General features: G+C 38.4%; 1 protein-coding gene across 3 annotated transcripts in view; it reads left to right on the forward strand.

The window, feature by feature from the left end:
* LOC139765708 (uncharacterized) overlaps window positions 1-12,177 on the forward strand; it is an 82,045-nt gene that overhangs the window by 43,137 nt on the left and 26,731 nt on the right. For 2 of the 3 annotated variants that reach the window (XM_071693488.1, XM_071693490.1), the window contains exons 3-5: window positions 1,907-2,008; window positions 7,579-7,686; window positions 11,761-11,934. In XM_071693488.1, coding sequence (XP_071549589.1) covers window positions 1,907-2,008; window positions 7,579-7,686; window positions 11,761-11,934 — 384 coding nt within the window. The remainder of the gene's footprint in view (window positions 1-1,906; window positions 2,009-7,578; window positions 7,687-11,760; window positions 11,935-12,177) is intronic. The other variant, XM_071693489.1, reaches the window with a different exon arrangement.

Genomic DNA, 12,177 nt, shown 5'->3' on the forward strand with positions numbered 1-12,177 from the left:
CTTAGTCCCTTCTTTCACCCTATGGGTTACTTGAGGTCTCATAGTTCCATCTGCTGTCACATGTACTCATAGACAGTGCCAAAACAGTGTAAACCACTTAGTTCAGTGTCCTATTTACTTATAATTAGAGTTCATAAGATTAATGAATAAACACTTCCTTGAACATGTGATTAACAAAAATTATGTAAAGGCTAATGTATATTTTTCTACTTCACAAACTCAGCTCTCAGTTCTCTACAGTGACATATGAAACTTCAAACGAAAGAGAGGACATAGTTTTTGAGATTTTGTTAAACAGTTTGATTAGGGAAAGTAGCCGAACAAAATATTAAAGGCAAACTAAAGAAAATGGATCAAAGATTTTTGACAAGAAAAAATTCTGAGTGATAGCAAATAGAACCATACCTGAAAAGGATGTTCTGAAGCCCCCTCATTCCCTGTGTGACAGTTCACAAACTCAGCTCTCAGTTCTGTACAGTGACATGTAAAACTGCTCAAAGGAAAGAGAATGGGCATAGTTTTTCAGATTTTGTTAAAACAGTTTGATAAGGGAAGGTAGCCAAACAAAATATTAAAGGTAAACTAAGGAAATGGATCAAAGATTTTTTACTAGAAAAAATTCTAATTGGTAGCAAATACAGCCATACCTGAAAAGGATGTTCCAAAGCCCCCTCATTTCCTACAGATAGGGGTGAGAATACAGTCTGTAGGGGAGGAGATGGGCTGGGAAGTGAGTCAGTTGTTGTTTGCTGATGACTCAGCATTGGTGGCAAATTCAAGTGAGAAACTGCAGAAGTTGTTGACTAGGTTTGGGAGAGTGTGTGAAAAGAGGAAGTTGAGAGTATATGTCAATAGAAGATGGGTTATTAGGTTTAGCAGGACGAGAGACAAGTGAGGTGGGTCGTGAGATTGAATGAGGAAAATTTGGGGGAAGTGAAGTGTTTCAGATACCTGGGAGTGGACATGACAGCAAATGGATCTATGGAAACAGAAGTGAGTTACAGGGTGGCTGAAGGGGCGAAGATTCTAGGAGTATTGAGGAATGTGTGGAAAAAGAGATCATTCCTTGTATGCATGCCTTACAACCTTGACAAAAACTTCTCACTGCCTCCAGCAGCTTTCCTTTCATACCAAATATTTTTAAGACCTTCCGCAAGGTATCTCTATCATCCCTATCATATGCTTTCTCCAGATCCATAAATGCTTCATACACATCTATCTGTTTCTCTAAACATTTCTCGCAATTTTTTAAGGCAAATACTTGATCCACACGCCCTCAATTACTTTTGAAACCACATTGCTCCTTCCTAGTCTGATGCTGTGCAGCAAGTATGAATATATACATGTGTATATATGTATGTATATGTATGTATATGTGAGTGTATGGGCATTTATATATATATATATATATATATATATATATATATATATATGAGGGGAGGATTTCCAGCCACCCGCTCCCTCCCCTTTTAGTCGCCTTCTACGACACGCAGGGAATACGTGGGAAGTATTATATATATATATATATATATATATATATATATATATGTGTGTGTGTATATGAGTGGTTAGGCCATTCTTCATCTGTTTCCTTGTGCTACCTCGCAGACACGGGAATCAGCGATAAAGTATAACAAATAAATAATACTAGAGGAATGTTTGAAGTTATGTTACAGTCTTTACAAGTGAGTTACATTTAACATTTTTGACATTTTTAATTGCAGATATATATCTGGAGAAGTATTGTATTATTAACTGTTTTGTAATAATTAGATTAATTTCCAGACAAACTTCATGAAAATTATGTAAGCTATTTTATGATTCTCTGTGCATGTGTTATTGATTTATAGAAAAAGTTAATGAATATATGAAAAGGGTTAGAGTTATTTTTTTAATTGATTTCCAGAAAATGGAAAGAAGACACTTCAGATGGGAAACAGATGATGATGAAGATCAGCTCTCCCAAAGCACAGTTCATTGTTTATATAATGATGCTAGAATTCTAAAGGTAAGACAGTTAATGACTGTTTGGTTTTGTGGTAATACACTTCCATATATCTTTATAGCTTATGTTTTGGGTATATCCAGTAGATAGATGTACCCAAAAAAATTGTACAGAGGTCAGTATTCTTACTTAGCATTTGGTATATTTCTTTTGCCACTTGAGGCTATATTTGTACATACAAAAACTTAATTAGCAGTAACTTCATTTTTTCTGAAGAAGTTATTTTGAACAATTATGTTCAAATACACATGTATATACGAATTTTATGGTTACTAGGTAAAAAGTTGAAAAAGACAGTGACCAGGATAGTCATAAATAACTACACATAATAGTAAGATTTTATGAACATATACATCTGAACATATCCCTGGGGATAGGGGAGAAAGAATACTTCCCACGTACTCCTGCGTGTCGTAGAAGGCGACTAAAGGGGGCAGGAGCAGGGGGCTGGGAACCCCCCTCCTTGTATTTAAATTTTTAAAAGGGGAAACAAGAAGGAGTCAAGCAGGGAGTGTTCATCCTCCTCAAAGGTTCAGATTGGGATGTCTGAATGTGTGTGGATATAACTAAGATGAGAAGAAAGGAAAGATAGGTAGTATGTTTGAGGAAAGGAACCTGGATGTTTTGGCTGAGTGAAATGAAGCTCAAGGGTGAAGGGGAAGAGTGGTTTGGGAATGTCTTGGGAGTAAAGTCAGGAGTTAGTATGAGGACAAGAACAGGAAGGAGTAGCACTACTCCTGAAGCAGGAGTTGTGGGAGTATGTGATAGAGCATTAAGAAAGTAAATTCTAAATTGATGTGGGTAAAACTGAAAGTGTATGGAGAGAGATGGGTGCTTATTGGTGCTTATGCACCTGGTCATGACAAGGAAGATCATGAGAGGCAAGTGTTTTGGGAGCAGCTGGGTGAATGTGTTAGCAGCTTTGATGCACGAAATTGGATTATAGTGATGGGTGATTTGAATGCAAAGGTGAGTAATGTGGCAGTTGAGGTTATAATTTGTGTACATGGGGTGTTCAGTGTTGTAATTGGAAATGGTGAAGACCTTGTAGATTTGAGTGCTGAAATAGGACTGGGGATTGGGAATACCTGGTTTAAAAAGAGAGATATACATAAGCATACGTATGTGAGTAGGAGATATGGTCAAAGGGCGTTATTGGATTACATGTTAATTGATAGGATTGTGAAAGAGATAGGATTGTGAAAAAGGCCAAATAATCTGGGAGTGGATCTGGCAGCGGATGGAACCATGGAAGCGGAAGTGGATCATAGGGTGGGGGAAGGGGGCGAAAATTCTGGGAGCCTTGAAGAATGTGTGGAAGTCGAGAACATTATCTCGGAAAGCAAAAATGGGTATGTTTGAAGGAATAGTGGTTCCAACAATGTTGTATGGTTGCGAGGCGTGGGCTATGGATAGAGTTGTGCGCAGGAGGATGGATGTGCTGGAAATGAGATGTTTGAGGACAATGTGTGGTGTGAGGTGGTTTGATCGAGTAAGTAACGTAAGGGTAAGAGAGATGTGTGGAAATAAAAAGAGCATGGTTGAGAGAGCAGAAGAGGGTGTTTTGAAATGGTTTGGGCACATGGAGAGAATGAGTGAGGAAAGATTGACCAAGAGGATATATGTGTCGGAGGTGGAGGGAACGAGAAGTGGGAGACCAAATTGGAGGTGGAAAGATGGAGTGAAAAAGATTTTGTGTGATCGGGGCCTGAACATGCAGGAGGGTGAAAGGAGGGCAAGGAATAGAGTGAATTGGAGCGATGTGGTATACCGGGGTTGACGTGCTGTCAGTGGATTGAATCAGGGCATGTGAACCGTCTGGGGTAAACCATGGAAAGCTGTGTAGGTATGTATATTTGCGTGTGTGGACTTATGTATATACGTTATATATGTTATATATGTTTCCTTGCGCTACCTCGCAAACGCGCGAGACAGCGGGGAAAAAAAAAAAAATGGCCTTTTTGTCTTTTCATGGTGCTACCTTGTTGAAGTGGGGGATGCTTATTGTGTGTGGTGGGTGGCAACAGGAATGGATGAAGGCAGCAAGTATGAATCTGTACATATGTATATATGTATGTGTCTGTGTATGTATATGTTGATATGTATATGTATGTATATGTGCATGTATGGGCATTTATGTATATATATGTGAATATGAGTGGTTGGGCCATTCTTTGTCTACTTCCTTGGGCTACCTTGCTGACAGTGACTAAGTATAATAGAAAATGAAAATAATATGCATTCCACTAAAATTAAGTCTGTAGATTTTGTTTCTGCACAAGATTTCCATAATGTTACTTGTGAAATGTTTTGTGGGTGCAGGAAATTAAAACTTTAACATGTGATGCCTTTTGTTATGCACATTTTCTATATTTTATGATATAGTTTTTCCTGTTACACTGAAGGTGGATAGTTGTGACTGCTTTACTTGACATTTTGAAGACTGTTAACCAATTTACTCCTTGGAACATGCCAAAAGTGCCTAAATAAGATGATAAAAGTATTCATATATTTTACAAATATGATTAATCTTTGAGCTGGAATGTCTGAAACAATTTAATAAATTGGATAGGTTAATGGTATTTTATTTTATTGTACTTAGTCGCTGTGTCCTGCGTTAGCAAGGTAGCGCAAGGAAACAGACGAAAGAATGGCCAACCCCACCCACATACACATGTACGTATGTACATGAATGCCCACACATGCACATATACATAAGATACATTTCAATGTATATACACATATACATACACAGACATAAACATATACACACATGTACATATTCATACTTGCTGCCTTCATCCATACCCGTCTCCACCCCGCCACACTTGAAAAACAGCACACACACACACACACACATATACTCACACACACACACACACACACACACACACACACACACACACACACATCTCCTTCTCAAGGACATCAAAGGTGTGTTGTCTGGTGAGTGGTCTACACTTTAAAGACTGACTTCTGCCTGAGGAGGGTTTCCTGGTCAATCCAGTGTACAGTCATCCCCATGAACAACCTGAGGTGAAATGGATTGTGGAATACTTTGAATTGATTCAGTTGAAATGTATTCTCTCTGCATATGATTTTCATTTATATTTTGAGAGTATTGTAATGAATGAATTAAAATAACTTACTGTTTATTAGTGTTCTTTTTAATTGAAGTAAAAGTAATTTAATTTGAATTTAAGCATACCTGTGGGCACATGTCCAAACGTCTGCTATAGTAGAGACCCACTGTACAGAGTTGAGGACATCCCTCGGGTGCTGCCTCTTCTCGTCAAACCGCAAAAAGTTTACTAAAAGATTTGATAAGTAATACTAATGTTTTCCAATACATATTTATTTGTCACTTGAAACATTTATTTAACTTCAATAACTAGAACATGCATTCGCAAACACTTATATCAATACGGTCATGTGACTCTGAATTTTGATGCCTGCTAGGGTTGAATAGCCTAAACACACATACCTGTCTTCGATATGCCTAGTAAGCATCTGCCTAGACATTACGTATTAACTAGGAACATAGGTGTTGAGAAAGTTCTTCCATGAATCAGAGTTGACAACATCGAGTGGCAACATGCTGTCCACAAAGAAACTGATTAACTAATTTAGAAGAAATACAGATTCATCACATTTCATCATCACTTACTGACATAAAGACTTAGACACAGTTGAAAAAGTGTTAATTTGACTTACTGACCTCTTCAAAGAGAGCCTTAGTGATTCTAGGCAGTCATCATCGTTTCCTGTACAGTTGGCTGAACCATGGTCCTCTGCCTCTTGTTGCTGAGGCGCTCCAGACAGTCACTTAGCCACTTCTTCCTTTTCTGAATCGCCATTCCATCCTTAATGCACTGGTCGAACTGGTTCTGGATGGGAGAGTGGCGTCTGGAGACATGTTGTTTGAAGTTGTTTTGGCTCTTGTTGCTTGTTGAGAGTAGTTCTTGTTCAGTAGCACAGCAAGCACTTGTATTCCAGGTTCTGCTCACCCTTGGGGGCCATGTATTCAGAATATTTGTCCAGGCACTGCCAAGGGATACTGGGTTCAGTTTTTCTGCTACGAGCTCTGGCTGCTTGACTGAGGTTGAAGCTCTGACAACACTAGATTCCCTGCCTTTAGGCATTGAAACATGTTTAATTTCAATCTCAGCCTCTTTCTGACTCTTCCTGACAAAATGAGACAGCATCTTTCTCCGTGTAATCCTTAGTCACATGAAAATCATTCACATAGACACTGTATGAAAGGTTACTGTATTGAGTTTTGTATACTTTAAGTTTATTATAGTGAAAACCTGAAAAAGACAAAAAAAAGGAGAATAAAATGGACTGAAAAAGTCAGACCATCCAGAATTGATTAATGATAGACTGTCGGACCCCATTCTGGTCCTAACTGAGAAAAGGACCGACTTTCTCAGTCACAGTTCTTATAATGGACCGTTTTCCTGGAATTTGGTCCTTTTGGAGCTCAGTCCTGCCTACCTTTGGGTACTAAGATGCTGTACAATTCTCCATTTTGAAAGAGAAAGGATGTAATAGTATTCATGTTCAATACAGTCTACCATAGCATGTTTATTTTAAGCAAGCAGCTACTTTGTTGACACCTGCAAGAATCTAAACAACCTTTTCTTTGAGAATGTTTTGAGCAGGGTGATGCTGGTCTTTCTCTCCTTTTTTAATATTAAGCCTCTGTAAGATGCACAAACTAGTAAAAGGCACCCTATTCAAGCTTGCTCTCTAACCTTTACATCTGTCTACATCTCTGATGCCTGTTCCCTTCAGGAACTTCCTTATGGGAGTAACATGGCAAAAGTCCCCATAACTGGTGAACTCTAGTGCCGCCACTCAACCTATTAGTGCTTCACCCTTAACAGGTAATGGCAACTACAGCACAGTATTTTCAAAGGCTTATACCTTATGTTCCAACTGACTTTTTATACCTAATGTGTCTACCCAATGATTCAACCTACTACTTCTACCTAATGTTACTTCAAACCATCCTGGCTTACCTAACAGGGGTGGCAGCAGCTTCTAAAAAGTTGGGGAGGGGTCTCACTGGAATAAAAGCTTTCACAATGATGCAGCATACTGCACTTCTTTATAAGTAAATCAAAACAAAATGGAGGGGGACTGAGCTCCACTTGTTTTCAAAATGGGGGGCTTTAGTCTCTCTCTCTCTCTCTCTCTCTCTCTCTCTCTCTCTCTCTCTCTCTATCTCTGTCTCTCTCTGTCTCTCTCTCTCTCTCTCTCTCTCTCTCTCTCTCATATGCCACTGCCTTAATTTTGTTCACATTTACTCTCATCTTCCTCTGTTCTCCCACTATTCCAAACACAGTAACCAGATTCACAGTACATGCCTCCCAACCCACAGAATACTGCTGACCTACCCCTTACCTTAAGCTCCTTTTTCTAGGAACCACTCAACCTTCTCCCTACCTAGCTGCACATATTCCTTACTTTTGGAGCATTGTTGAATATTTCACCAACATTCATTGAACAATGATTCATGCATTTTATGTATGTATTGTGTATGATTAATTAGATTTTTATTCTAATAGGAAGCTTTCAGCAAAATACATCTGGGCAATCGTTTGTCAAATGACACACGCAATGTTGTAAAAAAATGGAGCAAAATGAGGGTATCAAAACTGGAGGACAGGTTACAGGTAAGCCTTTCATCCTACTGTTAAAGAGAATAAGATATAAACAAAGGAAGATATGGAAAAAGAATAATCGGAGATCAGAGCAGTCAAAAATATCTAAGGGGTGCTTAGATTTGTATGCTTAAAGTTGAAACGGTTTTAGATTAATTCTAGTAATTTCTGAAATCCTTTCCATTCATGCTGTTTGATTGTAGACTAAACATGATTTTAAACAAGATGCAGATAATGAAACTTCTCATTTTGGTCTTAATTGAAGCAAATGTAGTTTATATACATTTTGCACTTATAATTTTCTGTTGTATGTTACATTCACCTTTAAAAGATTTATGTGTTAACTACTGGATACAGTAATCACAAAAGATACCATAAAAGTGTACATCAGATTTCCAGAGCCATAGACATGACTTCCTCCTTCCATTACAAAGAATTAGGCATGACTGGGTAGTCTGCTTAACAAACTTTTTTCATAGAAATTAGGTAGTGCAATACCCCTTCTAGATCTAGTCAGACATTTTTATTTTCACATGTGTAAAATCAAAGTTTTTCATTTAAGGACTTTTTTTCAATCATAGCTCATGAAACATCTAAGTTATTGAATATAGATTGCCCTTATGGTTGTCTTACTCTTTGTGGGGATAACAACCTCTCAGATGAAAAGTATTACTATAGGTCATGTATATGGCATTGGAATCATCTGTGGAAACAAATAGTAGTTAATGCTCACCAGTTCTGTTTGTTTTTAGGACTAAACCCTTGTTTCTTGTGTTAAGCATGGAGAGTACAATATTGCTAATGTGGAACTTGAAAGATATTAGTACTGAATTCTAATGTCTTCATTTTCTTAATGTTTGGAAGACTTCTGTTTCCAAGGTGTTCATTCTCTTCTTCACATACAAGGCATAAGAATTCTGTCAAGTAGTGACTGGGAGATGTATAAAAGAAAGCAGCAGGAGGTCAAGAGAAAGGTGCAAGGGTTGAAAAAGAGGGCAAATGAGAGTTAGGGTGAGAGAGTATCATTAGATTTTAGGGAAAGTGAAATGATGTTTTGGAATTTGATAAATAACGTGCATAAAACAAGAGAACAAATAGAAACTGGTGAAGGCGGCAAGTTGGGAAGTAATAACAGGTAGATGATTTCAGGTGAAGAGTTTAATGATTTCTTTGTATCTTTCCTCTCCCTCTTTTCAATAAGATTAATTAGAGAAATTTCTTGCACTTCAAGTCTTTATAAAGATTGGCATGAGCCACAGCGGTTCATTAACCCTTTCAGTGTACAATTGATTTCTTACCATTTGTCAGTGGGCAAAAAGTAACAAAACATTTATATTTTTTTCTTTTTTGATTTATGAAGTACAGAAAAATGCAACAATGTATCTTCTTTAGAAGTAAGACTTAACCATTCCCAGTTGAGAAAAAGAATGTTACTCCACTAGATTCATCAATTCTAAGTACATATTTTTTATTCATATGATTAGGTGCTGAAAAACTCAAAATTATTTGTGTTTTTTATCATATGAATTAAGAGTTAAGCATTCATAGCTTAGGAAAAAGAGAATATGTTGGATTAGCCATGGTCTTTGGACACTATACAAAGATGCACAACCTCCAACCTTGGTTACTAGCAATTTACTGATCATTCCAAGAAGCTCAAATGACAATCTTTGGTTTGCCATCTTTAGCAAGGCAACAGAGCTTATAATGTGTGTAGAACACACCTTCTCTGTTTCTAATGCGGGAAATGGCGAATAGTTTGAAAGAAAGAAAGAAAAGAACACACCTATGGGAAATTACATGTGTAGATTGATACCAATATCACCTGCTACGTAAGTGCAGACTAATATTCATAGTATAGAAAGGATTAAATGTCATTGTCACTGCTATCACTTTCCCTGCTTTAGCATAAACAAGACTGTATTTGGCCCATTGTCTGAGTACAAAACTTTACAGAATACTGAAAATATAAATTCAGCATACCACTATGGTAAGTCTTATTTCTTAGAATAGATTAGAAATGATACTTGTCATTTGTTAACAGTTAAAAGCTGATGTTCCTCTTGCTAGTTTCAAGATTATTGTAGTTGCTGTTGCAAGTCAGCCATATGAGAGCATGAGAAATGATGCACAGTGTTTTGTTTAATTCTCAAAACTCTCAAAAGGGACACAGGTTATTCCCCTTGATGTTGATTAACATTGCTAATATCTATGGAAAATATACAATTTTTTTGTGAGTTAGGAGAGTTACCCACAGGCACAGGATATCTTTGAGCTAGATTGACATTTATAGTAAACTGTCCCAACTACTGCTAAACTGGCTGACTTCACAGTTCATTAGCTTAGTATTCATTCATCCTTGTGTAGTAATTCTCAAATGAGTTAGAATGTAAAGAATCATGGCAATCAAATGATCAAGATCATTGTGTAGGTAGGTCAGTAAAAAACTGTTGCATTCTGTGATAGATTTTTTTTTTCTTTTTTTTTTTTGCTTTGTTGCTGTCTCCCGCGTTTGCGAGGTAGCACAAGGAAACAGACGAAAGAAATGGCCCAACCCACCCCCATACACATGTATATACATACGTCCACACACGCAAATATACATACCTACACAGCTTTCCATGGTTTACCCCAGACGCTTCACATGCCTTGATTCAATCCACTGACAGCACGTCAACCCCGGTATACCACATCGCTCCAATTCACTCTATTCCTTGCCCTCCTTTCACCCTCCTGCATGTTCAGGCCCCGATCACACAAAATCTTTTTCACTCCATCTTTCCACCTCCAATTTGGTCTCCCTCTTCTCCTCGTTCCCTCCACCTCCGACACATATATTCTCTTGGTCAATCTTTCCTCACTCATTCTCTCCATGTGCCCGAACCATTTCAAAACACCCTCTTCTGCTCTGTCAACCACGCTCTTTTTATTTCCACACATCTCTCTTACCCTTACGTTACTTACTCGATCAAACCACCTCACACCACACATTGTCCTCAAACATCTCATTTCCAGCACATCCATCCTCCTGCGCACAACTCTATCCATAGCCCACGCCTCGCAACCATACAACATTGTTGGAACCACTATTCCTTCAAACATACCCATTTTTACTTTCCGAGATAATGTTCTCGACTTCCACACATTCTTCAAGGCTCCCAGAATTTTCGCCCCCTCCCCCACCCTATGATCTACTTCCGCTTCCATGGTTCCATCCGCTGCCAGATCCACTCCCAGATATCTAAAACACTTCACTTCCTCCAGTTTTTCTCCATTCAAACTCACCTCCCAATTGACTTGACCCTCAACCCTACTGTACCTAATAACCTTGCTCTTATTCACATTTACTCTTAACTTTCTTCTTTCACACACTTTACCAAACTCAGTCACCAGCTTCTGCAGTTTCTCACATGAATCAGCCACCAGCGCTGTATCATCAGCGAACAACAACTGACTCACTTCCCAAGCTCTCTCATCCCCAACAGACTTCATACTTGCCCCTCTTTCCAAAACTCTTGCATTCACCTCTCTGACAACCCCATCCATAAACAAATTAAACAACCATGGAGACATCACACACCCCTGCCGCAAACCTACATTCACTGAGAACCAATCACTTTCCTCTCTTCCTACACATACACATGCCTTACATCCTCGATAAAAACTTTTCACTGCTTCTAACAACTTTCCTCCCACACCATATATTCTTAATACCTTCCACAGAGCATCTCTATCAACTCTATCATATGCCTTCTCCAGATCCATAAATGCTACATACAAATGCATTCTAGAAAATAAGAGAATCATAAAACTCTTCTACTCTGATGCCATGGACGGAGAGAATATAGGTCTTGTCGGTATATGTTCGTAAGTTTAGGTATTGCCAGATAGGAATGGATGTAGAACTCTGAAAATTGATTGCTTATAACGTTCGAGCACCAACTTAAAGGGTCTCTATGGTGTTAACTTTATGCTCCATTTGATTTCCAATAAAGTGCGACCCATCTTCATTGTGGACAAGTTATGAAAGTTATTTGATTTGGAGGTCTCTTTTCATGTTCAAAAAGAAATTATTTCTATATACAGAGAGGCGGAAGGAAGGAGAAGCAAACTGGTTCAGATCACAGTAAACATCCTAGAGGAGCAGATGGTAAGGCTGTAACCGAAGAAGAAGCCCTTCAACAGGGGCTCAGAAATCTGCAGGAGCTGACACAGAGTAATGCAGTTTTGACAGAAGAAAATAAAAGCCTTATGAGAAAGGTAGAAGAAAGTAAAAGTCTTATAAGAAAGTGATTGGTTCTCATTGAATGTCGGTTTGCAGCAGGGGTGCGTGATGTCTCCATGGTTGTTTAATTTGTTTATGGATGGGGTTGTTAGGGAGGTGAATGCAAGTTTTGGAAAGAGGGGCAAGTATGCAGTCTTTGTGGATGAGAGGGCTTGGGAAGTGAGTCAGTTGTTGTTCGTTGATGATCAGTGCTGGTGGCTGATTCGTGTGAGAAACTG

The sequence above is a fragment of the Panulirus ornatus genome, chromosome 55 (assembly GCF_036320965.1).
Source record: "Panulirus ornatus isolate Po-2019 chromosome 55, ASM3632096v1, whole genome shotgun sequence".
Classification (NCBI taxonomy): Eukaryota; Metazoa; Arthropoda; class Malacostraca; order Decapoda; family Palinuridae; genus Panulirus; species Panulirus ornatus.